Source organism: Gracilinanus agilis, chromosome X, assembly GCF_016433145.1.
Source record: "Gracilinanus agilis isolate LMUSP501 chromosome X, AgileGrace, whole genome shotgun sequence".
Taxonomy (NCBI): Eukaryota; Metazoa; Chordata; class Mammalia; order Didelphimorphia; family Didelphidae; genus Gracilinanus; species Gracilinanus agilis.
In genome coordinates this window covers 5,268,965-5,287,004 of record NC_058136.1, presented here as the reverse complement: position 1 = coordinate 5,287,004, position 18,040 = coordinate 5,268,965, and the positions used below count along the sequence as shown (strand labels likewise).

The window sequence follows — 18,040 nt, the reverse complement described above, 5'->3', positions numbered from 1 at the left end:
TACAGATGTCCATTACATTCGATTTTACCATAATATATCAGTCTCTGTGTACAATGTTCTTCTGGTTCTGCTCCTTTCACTCTGCATCAATTCCTGGAGGTCTTTCCAGTTCACATGGAATTGCTTCAGTTTATTATTCCTTTGAGCACAATAGTATTCCATCACTAACATATACCACAATTTGTTCAGCCATTCCACAATTGAAGGGCATACCCTTGCTTTCCAGTTTTTTGCCACCACAAAGAGAGCTGCCATAAATATTTTTGTGCAAGTCTGTTTATCTATGATCTCTTTGGGGTACAAACCCAGCAATGGTATGGCTGGATCAAAGGGCAGGCATTCTTTTATAGCCCTTTGAGCATAGTTCCAAATTGACCTCCAGAATGGTTGGATCAATTCACAACTCCACCAGCAATGCATTAACGTCCCAATTTTGCCACATCCCCTCCAACATTCATTACTTTCCCTTGCTATCATTTTAGCCAATCTGCTAGGCATGAGGTGGTACCTCAGAGTTGTTTTGATTTGCATTTCTCTAATTATTAGAGATTTAGAACACTTCCTCATGTGCTTATTGATACTTTTGATTTCTTTATCTGAAAATTGCCTATTCATGTCCCTTGCCCATTTATTAATTGGGGAATGGCTTGATTTTTTTATACAATTGATTTAGCTCCTTGTATATTTGAGTAATTAGACCTCTGTCAGAATGTTTTGTTATAAAGATTTTTTCCCAGTTTGTTGTTTCCCTTCTGATTTTGGTTGCATTGTTTTCCCTTGTACAAAAACTTTTTAATTTAATATAATCAAACTTATTTATTTTACATTTTGTATTTTTCTCTAACTCTTGTTTGGTTTTAAAATCTTTCCTTTCCCAGAGATCTGACAAGTATACTATTCTGTGTCCACCTAATTTACTTATAGTTTCCTTCTTTATATTCAAGTCTTTCACCCATTCTGAATTTATCTTGGTGTATGGTGTGAGATGTTGATCTAAACCTAATCTCTCCCATATTGTTTTCCAATTTTCACTGGGGTGCTTTCTAACCTCCTTCTGTCCTTCCCCTTCTCCCTCTTTATACTTTTCTCTTGAATGCACTAAGCACATAATATGTGTATTTTAGTTATCTATGTGTTTCCCTGTTTAGATGCCCTTTGTGAGGATGAGGATTGTGTCTTATCAGTAGCTCTTTATTTCCCTTGGCAGCACATTCCACATCTAGATAGCTCTAATTGTTATGAAGTCAGTTCATGTCACTTGTTTTCAGGGCCTTCTCTTTTATGTTGTGTGTTTGGATTTTTTTTTTACCATTGTCCTGGCAAGATCACTTCAAGGAGGAAAAGATTGTTTAAAAAAAAATCTAGATGCTTTAGTTTTTAGTCAGAGAACTTGAAAAAGCTACCTGTGATAGTGTTTAAGCCTTGATATTTCTAATATGTAAAGCAACTTGTAAACCTTAAAGCAAATATATAAATACTAGTTATTATTATTAGTAAAATGCTATTTCACAAGGATAGGAATTTTTTCAGAAGAAGAAACCATTTCCTGATCAATAATAATATGGGTAAATACAAATGACCAGAACTCAGAAGTTTTACAACCCAATTAAATTGGTAAAGATGATCAAAATGATAGAAACAGTGTTGGTGGATCTGTGGAAAGACAGACACACCAACACACTGTTTTTTAAACTTTTATTATTTTAAACTCTTACCTTCCATCTTAGAATCAATATCGCATATTGATTTCAAGGCAGAAGAGTGGAAAAGGCTAGGCAGATGGGGTTAAGTGACTTGCCTGGGGCCACACAGCTAAGAAGTGTTCTGAGGCCAAATTTGAACCCAGGACCTCCCATCTCCAGGCCTGGCTCTCAATCCAGTCAGCCACCTAGCTGCCCCCACACGAACACACTATTAACAGAGCTTTGACTTGGTCCAAGAGTCCTGGAAATCATTTTAGAATTATGTGAGGAAAGTCATTAAACTGTTTCAAACCCTTTGCCCTGGCAATCTCATTACTGGGCACATATCCAGAAGAAGGACAGTGATGGAAAGAATGTAGACTATGTAGACTAAAATTTTCATAGCGGTGTTCTTCGTGATAGCAAAAAACTGGAAACAGAATGTCTGCCTGTCTGAGTAGTAGCTTAATAAATTGTGATACATGAACATAATGGCATGTTAGTGTACTGTAAAGAATAACAAACAGGAAGAACTTGGAGAAACATGAGAAGAGTTGTATGAAGTGAAGGAGACAGAACCCAGAGAAGAATTTTCACAATGACCATAATAATGTAAGTGATAACAATAAAAAGCAAACTCAGAGGAATTGAAATGAGTGATCTCCATTGGTCTTGGAGACCTGATAAAGACATCTTTATCAGGTACAAATGTAGACAATAGGAGACATTGCCAAAAAGAAGTCAACTTCCTGGAATTTTATTTCTCTAATGCTAGAGAATATCTTAGCTCTCAGATGATCAGTATTAAGAGAACTATAACTGCCTTATGTGAAACATAGTATTTGCTGTTTGTTTTTGTTCCAATGTAAGCTGAAAGTAGTAGGAATTTGGGGGGCAAGATTATTTTCAATAATGAATGCTTTTTGCTGTTATATCACAATAATTTCTGAATATATCCTTTCTCCTCCCCTACCCAGTGAGACTGTCTTTGTAATAAAGAAAGGAAAAGGGGGGAAATAGTTCAGCAAATCCAAACAATACTGACCACGTCTGACAGTACTGGCAATATTTCCTATCTGCCAAGAAAGGAGAGAGGTATATTTTATCAATTCTTCTACAGGACCAAGCTTAGTTCTTATAATTCCACAGCATTCAGGGGTTTTATTGTCGCTGTTATTGTTCTTTCTGTTTACATTATCATCATTGTGTATATTGTTTTTCTGGTTCCATTTACTTCCCTTTGTATCAGCTCATAGAAATCTTCCTGTTTCTCTAGATTGTTTGCAGTTATCATTTTTTATGAAACAGTAGCATTATGTTGCATTCATGTACTTCAACTTGTTTAGCCATTCTCCAATTGATGAGCATCTACTTTGTTTCTTTTTTTCCTTATTGCCAAAAAAAGTGCTACAATGAATATTTTGGTATTTATCAATCAGGCATCTATTAAAGGTTTACTTTTTGTTGTACTCTGTTAGCTCATCACCATCTTCAGGTATATTCCTAGAAGTAGAATCTTTGGGTCAAAGTGTGTGGTCATTTTAGCCACTTTTTAAAAAGTATAGTTACAAAGGATTCCCTGTAGTGTTTGGCCCATTAACAGTGTATCAATATACCTAACTTCTCACAACCTCTTCAATGTTGACTATTTTTGTCATTTGAGCCAGTTTGTTGGGAGTCAGGTAAAAACCTCAGATTTGTTTTAATTTTGCTACAGGTTTGGGAAAATCTTTCACATGATTGTTAATGGTTTGTAACTCTTTTGAGAAAAGTTTGTTAATGTCTTTTGACCACGTATCTATTGGAGAATGGTTCTTGCTCTTATTTATTGATGTTTACTACTTATGTGTCTTGGTTATCAGATCCTTGTTGGAAATATTTGTTATATAATTTTTTCCCAGTTGATAATTTTCCCTTCTTATGCTAGCTGTATGAGTGATAAGATTTTAAGAATAAACTTAAGAAAGTGTTGATATCAAATGAATCAGGGTGGGATTTATGAAAGGGTAGTATTTCCTTAGTAGGATATAGTCTATTTATAAATCGTTATCATTACAAGCAGAATCTTAATTTTTAGTTCTCCGTCTTAGTGATCCTTTCAACAACAATGCCCAGTTCTAAATTTTGCCATGCAATTTTTCTTTTTGCAGAAATGTGGGCCAGATGGAAGCATAGTTGGGTAGGTTTGGAACTAGTTGAATAGCTGGAACCAAAGAGTAGTGATTTAGGATTTGATATGTAACCAGAGAATGCGTTCTCCAGTGGAGCACTCTAGGGATTAGTGATTTGCTCTGTGTTATTTTTAATAGTTTTATCAATGGCTTGGATAGGAACAGAGATGGCATGCTTATTGGATCCACAAATGGCCCAGAGCCATTTTTGGTAGCTAACATAGTGGATGACAATCTGAATCTCCAAAGTCTTGACAGACTAGACTATTGAGCCAAATTAAACAAGATGCTTTTGAATAGAAATAAATGTGATAGCTTGTGCTTTATTTAAAAATATCAGCCTCACAAGTTCAGGACAGAGGCATGGCTAGACAGCAGTTTGTATGAAAAGAATATGGTGAGTGGGAATGTTTAGAGGATCAAATCTTAATATGTATCAACAGTGTGATTGTGTTGCTGACTGTTCTGGTCTGGCCACATAGGCCACATAGGCCACATTTTAGGATAGCACTGTAAGATGGAGACTTTATAGAGGAGCCAACCATGATGGGGAAGGGCTTCAAGATCATGGCATAAGAAGATGAATTGAAGGAACTGGGGATGCCTAGCTTGCATAAAAGGAGACAAATTAGTTGCCTTCAAGACAACCGTCTCGTGAACTGTCACATGGAATGGCCGTCATATGTTCTGCTTGACCCCAGAGGGCAGACCCGAGAGGAAGTTGCAGAGACAATTCTGGGTATGGTGCAAGGAAAAAGTGCCTGTCCAAAGGTGGAGTCAGTCAGAGGCTGGGTGTCTGCTTATGGAATCTGCTATTTGCATTGGATTATGTGGCCTCTGAGGACCTGTCTGACATGCAGATCCTATAGTACTCTATAGTCTTAACAAGGTCTTTTGGGTAAAGTGCTAGAAGGTGGTGGGTCTCTAGGTATGGCCAGGTTCAAAGGAGAAGGCAATTGATGAGCAAGCATGTCTTTTCCTAGTGGCCAAACTGGTAAGAGAATCCTTTTCAAGGTTGAAAATGGAATGTGTCAGTTGAGTACCTGCATTCATGAATGCCATTTGACTTAACTAAACTTTGCCCCATATAAGTATTCTTGGCCCTACAAGGGATGGAGAACTTAGCTTAATAGCAGGAAGCCATGAGTTCAGGTCCTACCACTGACACATCCTGGCTGTGGGATTCTAGGAAGCCTCCTCACCAGTCAGACAATCTCTAAGACCAGTAGTAGTGCAAGTACTGACCTATGTCAGCAGAAGGAGTTTCCTCATCAGGGATTTTCCTGTACTTATTAAGTCCCAGATCTGGGCCCTATCCTATATCCAAGCTTGAGATTGTTTGGGAATCAGTCAGGATGTACTTTTAGTTGTATTGTAGAGACTTATTCCATCTCATTTTGATATGCCAGTGCTAGCGGGATTTTTCCAAATCTCAATCTTGATTCCCCTGTTTTTGTTAACATGGTTTTATTTTTTTTCTCCTTAAGGAGCATTGAGGACACAATGACTGTCAGCATAGTTTACGATAACTCTGAGGCCATGGAGCTGTGTGCAGCTCAGCACCTGTATCTGAAGCCTATAGCCAGACTGACCATCAATGTGATGCTGCCTGAAGATCTCACATACACGAGATCATTTTCTAACTGGGAGGTCCTAGACCAGCTGAAGAATCTAATCTGCCCAGATCAGTTTAGCACTGTGCGACTTTCAAAGAGCACCAAAGACTTTATTCGATTTGAGGGAGAGGCAGAGACAAGAAGTCTGGTTCAGATCCTAAAGGCAAAACTGCATGGCAAGATCATCAGGATGAACGGCTTGAAGAATGGCTTGAAGATTGTGGCCACAGATGCCTGGCTAGACTTCCTGTCCCAGCAAGAGTGGGAATTGGTCTCCAAGAAAAACAAGGCAGCTAGTGACGAGCTTCTAAAGCAAAATCTTAATGAGAGCCCTGATTCCATCTACTTTCAGGGGTTGCCCTGCAAGTGGTTTGCATCCAAGGGCTCCAGTGGGGAAAAGCCATGTGAGGAAATCCTCAGGGTGGTATTTGAAAGCTTTGGGAAAATAAAGAACATCGACATCCCAATGCTTGATCCATACCAAGAAGTGATGGCCACTGGCAGCTTCAACCACTGTACCTTAGGCAGCCTTCAGACTTTTGAGGCCTTCATCCAGTATCAGGAATATGCTGATTTTGTCAAAGCCATGGAATCCCTGAGGGGAATGAAGCTGATGCTCAAGGGGGAAGATGGGAAAGCTCTGGCCTGCAACATCAAGGTAACAGACCTGGCTGGGATATACAGATGGGACGGAGCCAAAATGAAAACATCTGGACTGACGTTGGGCCTGTGGTCCCATTAGGCATCTAACTGACAGCTAGCACGTGGAGCTCAGTTGTCATGACATTGAGGGGTTTAGAGAGAAATCCTTTTTTGGAACGTCTTTTTTTCCTTCTTCTGTAACCAGGCATACCACCAGCTAGTGTCTGAAGTGATGGCTATTAGAAGTGGGCAGGAATAACAGGACAGGGTGTGTGATTGTTTCTCGAGGTATAGTGTGATATTGTAATTTGTTAGATTTTTTCCTTTCTTCTCTCTCTGCTCTCACACCCAAGAATGATGTGAAAATATGAGTGATTCCTACTTAATGCATAATAACCAAGTAAGATATGACAGCCTTAATATCCTTTGTTTCAGAGATGTGACTCCAGTTTCTCTGTGTGGAACTTTTACTTTGAAAACATTGGGTCATCTACTGTCATGTATTTATGGCTGGAGGGAAGGTTAGAGTCACCTCCCCTCCCTCACCCCCGTTCCCCCATTGTTAAGTGACCTTACCTGGGATCACACAGCTGGTAGGTATCGGAAACAGGATTTGAATCCTTGTCTTCTTGACTCCCAAGACATAGGATCACAGAGCTGGGAGAGCCTTAGAGAATGTCTTGTTGTAACCTCTTCATTTTACAGAGGGGGAACTGAGGCCTGGAGAGGCTAAGCAACTTGCCTCCGGTCACACAGGTAGTAATTAGCAGAGTTGGGATTTGAATCCAGGCCCTCTGACTTCAAGAGCCAGTTTTCTTTCCTTTGCACTTTGCTGCTCTTCACTCTCTCCAACTATGAAGGCTTTATGTAGTTTTTTGTTTTGTTTTGTTTCTTACATCCTTGATTTGTGTTTTAATGGAGCTGAGGGAAAAAGGTCTTTCACTGAAAGACACATTTCTGAAGCCAAGAAGCTTTCCTGTTTGGGAGATTAGGACTTGACAAAAACCACTAGGAAAAACAGAAGAGCTTTGGCTTATGGGAAATAAGAGGCTAGCATCTGCAACATTAGCCCACATTCCACCTAGAAAGGAGTAAAAAGTTGGAAGATAGTTTGGTACCTTGTCAAAAAAGGAAATGGCCTTGGGGAAGCCAGACTGTTTCTTTGTGATCTCTGACTGCTTCCTTACATAAATGGTCACTAACCATTCCTTTAATAATTTGTTCTAGAATTTAGCCAGAAAAATGAACTCAAGTTCACTTTGTAGGTTCCATTCTCTTTTCTTTTTTGAGAGTTGGGACACTGTTTGCTTTTCTCTGTCCTGGAGCAACTATCTTGTTCTCCATGTTATTTCAAAGATCACTTAAAGCCGTTTAGCAGTCACTTCCACCAGCTCTTTCAGCAGCTCGGGTTCGAATTCATCTGGGTCTCGTGTGACTTGAACTCAGTAAGTATAACTAAGTTCTCGCTTATATCTCTTTACTTCAGTTTCAGCTCTCCCTCTTTGCCCTAGTATAGCTCTGAAACCTATTTTTGTCAGCTTTGGCTTTCCTTACCATCGTCAGCTTGCTCTGATATCCCTAATTCTCTTCTTCCAGGGACTGTTCCAAGTGTTGGTATTCATCCTTCATTATGTGCCTCTGCTTTCATCTTCTCTACCTGACTTTGTAAAATCAAATGGGTTGATGAGTTCCTTGTGCATTCACATCTTTAGACATTTTCCTTCTTCCTCATTGGAATGATTTCTTGACATGTTCTCAGAATTCTCATTCTTGAGAGCCTCCTGTTCCTCTTGGCCTGACTTTGGCTGGTAGAATTTCAGGCCATGGGGATCCTAGCTCTCTTTTCTCCAAACCCCTTAAAACATGCTCTCCCACAATCCAGGGTTCATGCCACACTATGTCTAGTTTTCCTCTCCTAGTATAATTCTAAGATGGAGTGGTTATTTCCCCACCAGGTTCCCATCATTTTTACCCACATAGCCAGTCCTCCTTTGTAAGTGAGAATAGAAGTTTCCTTTATTGGTTTTGAAGAATGAAATTAATATTAAGGTAAGTAAGAAGCTATTACCTTCCCTGCTTTTAATAGAGATAGAAGTCCAGCAGATGATTAGATTGGGGATGTCCTCTATCAGGTTTCAGGACCAGTCTCACAATCTGGTTCCTTAACTCATCTCTTTCCTTTTTCTTCCCAGGTGGTCTGTAGTATATTCTGATGACAATATCACCTCCATTTCTGCCTCTATTGATCTATTGCCAAATGTTCCCTGCCATGCTTTTCTTCTCTGGATTTCTTTTGCATGAATATATCTTCTTAATACCCCCATGTGCTATTTTTTCCTTCTATACTTTTCCCCCCTATGCTATTTCTTTTCTATAAAGCACATGCCCTTCCAGAGCCCTATTGCAATCATAAGTCTGAGGCAAATTGCATCTCAACAATACCTCTGAGGTAGGATCTTCAATTCACCCATACTTTGTGTATAGAGATTTGAGGCCATGGATTTTATGGCTGGCAGCTTTGTACCTTCCTGTTGGTAACTTTTGACTCTAGGAGTATCGAAAACCATTAACTTGGTAATAACCAAGACAATACATTAACATCTTGTATGAGTGTGCCCCCAGAAGGGCACGTGGAATCACCTCCCTTAACTAGCATGGAAATATACAAGGTATCATGTGATTAGTCTTGAGATGGGGACTGCTCTCCAACACTATGGCCTGAGGAAATTCTGGCCCATTGTTCAGAGAAGCATCTAGATGCTGTCAGAGTGGGGATATGCCAGGGTAATATGGAGTCCCTTCAATTGACCATGGACCTTTGGATTTGGTTCTCATGGCTAGCTCCCTGGACTCAGTAGATCCTTGGTTTCCCCAAGTCACTGAGCTCACTTTCTTACTGAACCTTCACCTTCTTTTTGGACAGGTTATGTTTGATACAACCCAGCACTTCAGTGAGGGGGCCATCAGGAAAAGAAATCAGGAGAGGCTAAAACTACAAGAGCTGGAAGAAGAGAGAAAAAGAGAAAAGAAGCGAGAAGAGGCAGAAAGGTGAGATGACCTTTTGGTCAATTCTTTAACTCAATGGTCTCATCTCATTCAGGATGAAATCCATGAAGCAGTCTTTGCCTCTGAGGGCCAAAGACTGTCAAGAGTCTTGAAACTGGCTCAAGCTCAAAAACACAACTGAAGGATGTGCTTGCTTGTTTGGTTTGTTTCATGTAGGAAGTCCCCATCTTGGACTAGCCTCATCTTAATTTTTCCATTTGTATTGGCATGAAATGAAAATGATTATGGCCAAAGGTTCCTTTTTTCAGCCCATTATGGCTTTTCTTTATTAAAATGATGAACTCCGACATCAACAAACAAGAACATTTTCATATATATAAAAAACAGAAAAAGAGGATCATATGTGAAACAATGAATCTTTTATATATTTTCCTTAATTTACACACACACACACACACTCAATTTTCACCAAACAATTCTGTCATTGCTCTGCTTTCTTCTGAATCTTCTGAACTTCCTTTTGCTCTCTTTTTCTACGTTAGTCCATGTTTCATTGACCCTCTTTTTCTTTTCTCCTGTCCACTCTCCCCCCCACATACACATCAAAGCTCTCTCTTATAACAAATAATTAGCTAGGCCAAACAAATTCATGTCATTACCTAGAGGTTTCTGAGATAGTGTGTGGAGGTGCAGCAGCATTAGTCCTGAGAACCAAACTTGACAGGTCTAGAATTTCTAGGAGATAGAGAAGGTTCACTAATATCAGAGGTCCCTCCATAGCTACTTAGCCTCCCCTTGAAGATTATTTTCCATTCATTTACACTGTTTGTTTGGACACACACTGTGATTGGAAGTTCCTTGAAGGCAAAGAGTTCACAATGTCTTTGTCTTTCTTTGCATGGTTTCTAGCACACAGTAAATGCTTAATTGATGCTCATTGACTAATTGATTGACTGACCCAAATTTTCCATGGTTTATAAGTCTGGCAAAGGTTTTTTCTGAGAAAGTAGCAGCAGGGTTGACCCATAAAGCACGAAAGTATTGATTTTTTAGCCATTTCTGGGTGTGGGACCACTTTTGTTGTTCAGGGGACATTCTTGGCATTCAGGAACTTTTCTCCATTGTCTCTTCTTGAGCCCACCAGCATTTTTCACATGGGCATAGGACCCTTTGAAAGGAAGTTGGTTTCCTAGTAAGCATGTCAGGAAGATCCTAGGGACCAGAAATCTGAAAAGTTATTTCTACCATGATTTACATGAATGGAAAGTCAGATTCTTTCACTTCTTGGTCTCTTTTCCTCTGGTCTTAACATATTTTTTATAATCTCTTGCCATTCATTGCCTCCTTCCTTCTTCCTGACTTTTTTTTCCTATTGGGATGATGAATCACCTGGGGTCACTGCAGAATGAAGATGTCTTAGAGAATTATTGACAGAAACCTTGTCAAAACAAGTAAGGCCAAGATCAGCCCAGAGGGGTTTCCAACTAAGCAGAGTTTGGCTGGCTTTTCTACAAGGCCTGACTCTGATGATTGGTCCATCTTTTTGAAGCTTCAAGCAAAATTGAGCTTAATTTCCAGAAAACTGAAGTAGACAAACTCATACCATTCTAGGCCACTAGGTTTTTCTATTTGCAGTACATTTGGGGCTAAGGATTCATTTTTTAACCTCTTTTGCTGCTAAAGAATGGTCACTGATGTGTGGAGTGCATTGCATTTATTCATCAAGTAGAGGAATGATTTCCCTTGATTTTTCCGTTTACTTAGGTTTGTAAAATGTAAATTAATATCCAATACTCCGAGAATTATGTTTCATAGAGTTTATTAATAACCACTTGAAGTAGAAGGAATAAAAAGAAAATAGATGTAAAAAAAAACCTAATTATCTAACAAAATTAAAACCACGTGAGCAAGTTCTCCTGCCTCTCCCTCACCTCACCTCCACAGTGTACTATCACTGAAAAAGAGAGAGAGGCAGGGGTACACCAAATTTATATCCTCCCTATGTCAGCACATAATGTGAGAAGGAACAAGGGATGTTGGGAATCATAGTTTTTTTTTTGTTTTAAACCCTTAACTTCTGTGTATTAGATCCTTGGTGGAAGAGTGGTAAGGGTAGGCAATGGGGGTCAAGTGACTTGCCCAAGGTCACAGAGCTGGGAAGTGTCTGAGGCCAGATTTGAACCTAGGACCTCCCGTCTCTAGGCCTGGCTCTCAATTCACTGAGCTACCCAGCTGCCCCATGGGAATCGTAGTTTTTAGGGTAACAGATTCTAATTACACAGGTTCATCTTTTTTAAAAATTAATAATCATTCATTAAATGCCTACTATGCAATCATCACTCTGCCAAGGGCTGGGGACACAAAGACAAAAGCACTCTCTGTACTCAGGGTACATATTATAACCCATCAGAGGAGATTATATTGATGCATAGGAGAATAGACAATATACATAGAAGAGAAATACTATGTACAAAAGCTCATTAGCTCTGTATCAGTGGGATTTTGTCCCATTAAATTTCCCCACATGTTTGAGCAGGGCTTATAGTCACTAAGTGCTGGGTTCCTTTGTGAGATGTAGATGGCTCTTTCCCCCTTGCAACAAAGATATTAAGTTAAGCAAAAGAAATTCCTGCACTGGTTGTGTCCCCAAAGAAGGTCTCATAGATAACTTTTTAAAAAATAAATTATCTTTCTTATTATTAGGAACTTAACAAACATGGACATTTCTACATATTTCAACATGAATCTCCATTCTGCATAGTTTGTTTTAAAAATAGATATTAAGTCTAAGATAGCAACTAACACTAACTTTCAGAACTTCTTTCTGCTCTCGATTATTTTTTGACATCTTATTCATTTGATCTTATTACTTTTATTCCCTTTTTTGGCATCACTACTCCTTGCCCTGCCCCACCCCCAATAAAAGCCTTTCTTTGTAACAAAGAAGAACAGTCAGGCAAAGCAAGTCCATGTATTGGCCATGTCTGAAAACGTTTGTTTTTTTCTGCACCTCGAGCCGAGGGCATCACCTCTCTGCTGTCATAGATAACAGTAAGGGGCACTATGGCTTCCTCTTTTTGTTCAGGACTAGCTCTTCTGCTTGGGAAGCGGGGGAGGGCCATGAGCTTATCTAATTAGAGAAACTAATGAATTAGCTGTATGAGATATTGGTTATAGGCAGAATATAGGCTGGGAGACAATGAAAAAATGAATGAACGACAATGAGAGAGAATTTAAGTGCTTATTCTTTGCCAAGTCCTGTGCTAAGTGTTGGGGGATAGGACTAGAACAAAGCTAGATGGTCCCTGGTCTCAAGGAACTCACATTCTAATAGGGGAGGCAGCATGTGTAGAAGGATTCAGCCAAAGGCGGGCAGGCCCTATGATCCGTACAGTACAACAGCAAAACCAAAGCATCTGTTTTGTTGTCATTCCCATGGACAGAACTATACGATGTTCCCTTTGGTCTTTGGATCTTGATTGTGTTTGACTCAAGGGAACTGTAAAATGGCTGTTCTCAAGGATGGGAATCATTTGTTCCCCAGGACTCTCTGGAGCAGGGATTTGGTTACCTTTTTTTGGGGTCATGGATACCTTTGCACAGTCTGGTAAAGCCTATTGGCCATTTCTCAGAATCATATTTTTAAAAGCATAAAATAAAATCTATGGAATTCTAAAGGAAGCGAATTATGCTGACGTACATGTATCAAAATATTTTTTAAAAACTCGTGTATAGACTCCATGTTAAGAACCTCTTATCGAGCAATCTTTTCCACCAATAGCAGGTATCCAAGAAAAAGAAAATGGAAATGCAATGGGAGAAGAGAATTTGAATGTTAGAGGCAGTTAGAGATGAGCAGATGTGATTACATATCTTCCTCCAGAAATGATTTCAAAGGATTTATTGATAAGGAAGTTTTCAAAGCCCCCATAAATCCCCCTGTGTGTACATTCTTCATCCTAGTCTGATGATGCTGGGACTTGGGGCTTCTTGGTCAGTACAGTCTGTTGATGTCAAAGAACCCAGTCCTTAGAGAATGCCTGTGACTTGTTTATCTTAATTGTTACCTAGGAAACGGAAAGATGAAGAGAAGAAGCTCCGAGAGAAGAAAAGGAAAACCAAGGTCAAGAGAAAAGAACAAAAGCAGAAACCAAAGGAGGAGAAACGCCCGAAAAAGAAAGCCAAAGCTGAGGTATCTAGCTCTGGTTCCCATGATGAGTGGGAAACAGGAAAATACCTGTTGGCCAGGAGGCATGGAAAGGCTCTTCAATTGCTAATAATGCTGCTAAGGAGAATTATTGTAAGGCCATTTCCCAATCCCTTTTTTGATTTGGCAGTGAGCCCTTGGGCTGAATGGGACACCCATTGTGGGATCCACTTGAAGTCCATGCTGAATTCAGTGGAGCCTTCTTTAAGCTGCTACCAACAACTCAGTTCATGCAAATGGTAACTGGAATATGGGATAAGAATCTGCACTTTTATTTTCAATGGGAAATGGTCTTCCCTCCCAGGATTCTCTGGGATCTCTCACCAAGAGGAATGTCTTTAGGATTTCCACTCACCTGTTCTAGTAGAGGAGAGAAATTATTCCTCAGGGTCTTCCTAGTCTGCCCAGAGTTGATATATGGAACCTTTACCTGTGTTTACCAAACTGACCTTTTTTGCCTACTCTATAGCTGTTTGTAGCTAGATGGCAATATGGATAGGAGACCTGACTTTGAGTCAGGAAAATCTGAGTTTGAATCTAGCCTCAGTCACTTACTAGCTGTGTGACCCTGGGTAAGTCACTTCCCCTCTGTTTGCCTCAGTTTCCTCATCTGTAAAGGGGTATAATAACAGCATCCTTCTCTCCAGGTGGTTGTGAGTATCAAATGAGATAACATGTAAAGTGTTATGTACCCCCTCCTGAGCCATATAAATTTTAGCTGTTATTAGTAATAACTATGTATAATTGATCATTATCATTAAGTTAACACAACCAGGATCCCTTCAGATTTTACAGAGAAGGCAATGGGGAACCCTAGGAGAGAGGGACCTACCCAAGAGCAGATGATACTAGTTCTCCTGCCACTATCTAGAGCTCTATGATCATAAGGCACTTTGCCTATAGGAGGTAGTGTAATGGTTATTATGCTCATTTTATAGATGAGGAAACTGAGGCTGGATTAGATGAAGTGATTTCTCCAGAGTTCCATGTCTACTTCATGGCAGGAAGGTACAGGTCTCCCAGCTCCAGTGTCAATGCTCTTTCCACTGCACTAAAATGCCTCTTAAGAATCCCATTTATAGTTGAAGTCCAAAACCTTCTTCTAACCAAAGGCAGGGACAAAGTCAAAACAATATTTAAAAACATCTAAGACATTTCAGAATGTTTTATTGATGCCTTTTTGGTTTTGTGCCAGTTGTTTCCTGGTATCCTCTGAGTCCTCCCTTTTGTAAAAAAGAATGAAGAAAGAAAGACAATAACCACATTTGACAGTGTATGCAACATGCCATACCACTCGTCTCACGATTCTCTACAGAGATGGGGAAGGCCTAAGTGGCACCTGCCATCCAGGACCAAGATTGGTTTTTGCCGTAATTAATCTGAGTTTGGCTGACTTTTTGCCTTAGTCATGTCACTGTAGTTAATTTATTGTGTCTGTGATTCTCCTAGTTTGGTTTTCTGCATCATACCATATCATCATCTCCCCCTTGTTTCTTGGAATTCTGCATACTTGTTTTTCCTTCCAATATGGTGACATTTTATTACATCAATACCCACTGTTTGTTCAACCATCAATTGATGGGCCTGAGTCCAAGTTCAGATGACCTTTGATTTCATCTTTCTTTATGACAGTGAAGAGTGGAGATTCTTTTTTAGATATCGGGTATCTGCCTCTTTAATCTTGTAGTGGTCAGCTCTTGGGAACACTATCAGCTGCTACTTTTTGCGTAGTCTGTGGGTCCTAATATAGCCAGAGCTCCACTGACAAAGGACTCACTCCTGATGTGTGTTAGATGTCACTGGGAGCTTATGAGAAGTTACTGGGAGTTGAGACTGTCATTAGGACCTCCCCCCTGCCCACTGTACACACCAAAAAGCCAGCTGAGAGACTCTTTGCCTCCTCTGAGAGCTATGACAGGGCGTGGAGGAGGACAGGAATCCACCAGTGCCTTGTAGTTTTCAAGTTCTGTAAGCTCTTGAATCTGGAGCCATTTGAGCACAACTGTAGAGGCATGTGGAAAAAGCAGCTTAGAACAGAGCAAAACTCTTTACAATCTTGGTAACCATTTGGCTTGCTCCTGTGGTATTAGTCGTATCAATGGAAAGAAATTAGAATTTTATTTGAGACCTTTTGATTGGTATTTTCATCTGAAGTTCTTTTTTTGTTTTCGTTTTGAATATTTTCATTTGAAGGAATGTGAAAAACTTAACAACCAGGAGGTGGAGAGTCCGAAAGCAGAAGAAGATAGCATTGCGGAATTTGAAGTGAAGGTTTTGAAGAAGAAAGAGCCAGCCCCTCTGAATCTCATGATCCGAGAGGCAAAGAAGAAAATGTTCAAGAAAAAGCCTGTCAAGCACGAAAGAACTACAGTACCCCAAACCAAGAGGAGGAATGAGTTACCGGAATCTTTTTGCCATTTAGAGAAAACCTTCGTAGATGACCCTACCAAAGGAGAATTCACTGACCAATCAATACCCAACACATGCGAGCACAGTTTTGTCTCTCACGTGAACTCCTTACAGATTACAATTAAGCAGGACTTGAGCCAGGCATTTGAAGATGATGAAGAAGAAGATGAAGAGGATGAAGAAGATGAAGATGATTGGTATGCATGGAATCCATCCTCCAATCGTAAAGCAGGCTACGGCAGAAAACAGAAAATCTATGAAACTGATGAATTCATTCACTACCTGCTAAATTACTATCATCCTCCACAATATGCCCGTATTTATGAAGACCCAAACAGTGCCACGAGCAAATCTCGGTGGCGAAGAGAGGTCCATGATGATGGAAATAGATTTCAGATTAACTTGAATCAGTCAAGACATCACTCCACCAGAGGAAACATGCAAAATGGACAAGAGGTTGATTGGGCTCCAGAAGATGATCTTCTGGAATGTGAAGATGAATATCAATGGAAGCTTGCCCATCAGGAACTGGAACCCAAACTGAGAGAGGCTCTAAATGCAAGCTGTGCTGAAGAGTTTGCAAAGGCAGTTAAACGCCATTGTATGGACTCAAGCAGCGAAGCTGTTGGTCTTATGCTAGATGTGGGTGGAAAGCAGTGCCCTTGGCAGAACTCCCATGTTGGCCCCATCAAAGACTCCAAGCATAGGGGTAAGAGAAAGAGTTCTTCACAATCCAAGCTTGCTGGCTTCTCTTATGAGGTAACAGACTTCTTAGAAGAGATCAGTAGTGATTCTGATTGCTTTAATGAAACATTGAGTGAAGAGAGTGAGCATCAAAGCCCTTTTCCAAATGTAGGCCGCTTGGTGAAGGTGAGGGAAGACTCGGACAACTATGATGAAACTATTGCCTTTGACCAAGAAAAGAAATGTAGCCAGTGTGGCATGTTCCCACTGTTAAAACCCAGTGGCTTGTCAAAGCCTCTTAGAACCAAGCTTAAGAAAGCAGTCAAGAGGTCCAGGAATGAATTAAAATGCCCAGAGCCCAAAGGAGAATGTGAAACCAATGGGGTTGAGAAAAACACTAGAAAAAAGAAGAAAAAGCCACCTGTAGAAGACAAACTTGATAAAGACGACTGCCCTGTCCCCGATCCCAGCAGTTTACGGGCCCTCAAAAAACCTGAGAAGAAACGGAGCAAACTGACAGAATCCAAAATGAAATGTAAAGCTTCCTGTGTGCCAGTAGCATCTTCACAAAGTGTTGAAGAAGCCCTACCTGTCCAAGGGCTTTCTGTGAATGTGGGTAATCCCTGGAAGCCAAAATCTAATCAAGAAACACTAGCCTCTAACAGATGTGTTCAATGGAAGGATGAGCCCCAGGATTCCAGTGATTGTCTCACCAGCTCTAACAGTCCAGATCCTCCTGCCTCTGAAAATGGGTTTGAAAAGAGATCTGCTGTCTTTAAATTGCAGAGTTTTTAGAAACCTACTAAGCTTAGACAACCGATTCTCTCAGAACGGTAAATGGTTAGAGAAGAGAAAAACAAGAGAAGACCATAGGAACTTATCAGCTAGATAGCAAGATGTCACTTAAAAGTTTTAGTTGTTGCAAATTTAACACTTCATCTAGTATAGCTCATTTACTGTGATGACAGCTGATATGTTAGGAAGACTTGAGGAGATTAAGATGTGTTTGCGAATCATTGCTAGCCATGAGTGGGCAATACAGTAGTTTAATTGAACCTTTGATAGAGTGTCCGGCAAGTACAAATATCACTTGCAGAGTAGGGAAGCTTCCTTAGCTACATTTTCTTTGGTTGTTACCCAAAACGACAGCTGTCAATAGTGGAGATCTTTTTCTGTTTTCTCTCATTTGGTCAAAGGTGATCTATGCTGTGAGAAGCATGATCTGTGCCTATAGCAGGGGTTCTTAGCCTTTTTGTGTGTCTCAGACCCCTTCAACCACAATCTAGTAAAGCCTGTTTTAAGATTTTTTTTCATAATTAAAAGAAATGCTAAATTCTAGTTAGAGATTAGTGAATAAAGATGTAATTTTTGCCCTCCTCCCATCCAAGATCATAAACCTCCCTAAAATCTTTCCATAGGCCCCAGGTTAAGAACCTCTAGTCTATAGGTACCTTTTTGTTTTTTGGTTCCTTCTTAGCATAGAGCAGTCAGATAGAAAGGAGAAAGGAGCTAGAAGCTCACTTTGATTTCTCAGAGAAATGATTTTTGAACTTTTCATGGACAGGTGAAGAGAATCCACACACGCTAATCAGTGGACCATTCCTTATGGGACAGCATATGGAA

The 18,040-nt window shown here is 40.0% G+C and overlaps 1 protein-coding gene across 1 annotated transcript; it reads left to right on the top strand.

The window, feature by feature from the left end:
• Positions 1-5,341: 5,341 nt before the first annotated feature.
• Positions 5,342-17,402, top strand: LOC123253832 (A-kinase anchor protein 17B-like). Its single transcript, XM_044682951.1, has 4 exons — positions 5,342-6,127; positions 9,035-9,159; positions 13,189-13,309; positions 15,518-17,402. Exons 1-4 carry the CDS (start codon positions 5,357-5,359, stop codon positions 17,210-17,212), a joined length of 2,712 nt encoding a protein of 903 aa, XP_044538886.1. The 5' UTR covers positions 5,342-5,356; the 3' UTR covers positions 17,213-17,402.
• The last annotated feature ends 638 nt before the right edge of the window (positions 17,403-18,040 follow it).

Coding starts and splice junctions, on each gene's coding strand:
- LOC123253832 (XM_044682951.1), top strand. CDS start 5,357: ATGACTGTCAGCATAGTTTACGATAACTCTGAGGCCATGGAGCTGTGT. Junction 6,128..9,034: donor CTCTGGCCTGCAACATCAAG/GTAACAGACCTG, acceptor CTTTTTGGACAG/GTTATGTTTGATACAACCCA. Junction 13,310..15,517: donor AAAAGAAAGCCAAAGCTGAG/GTATCTAGCTCT, acceptor TTTCATTTGAAG/GAATGTGAAAAACTTAACAA.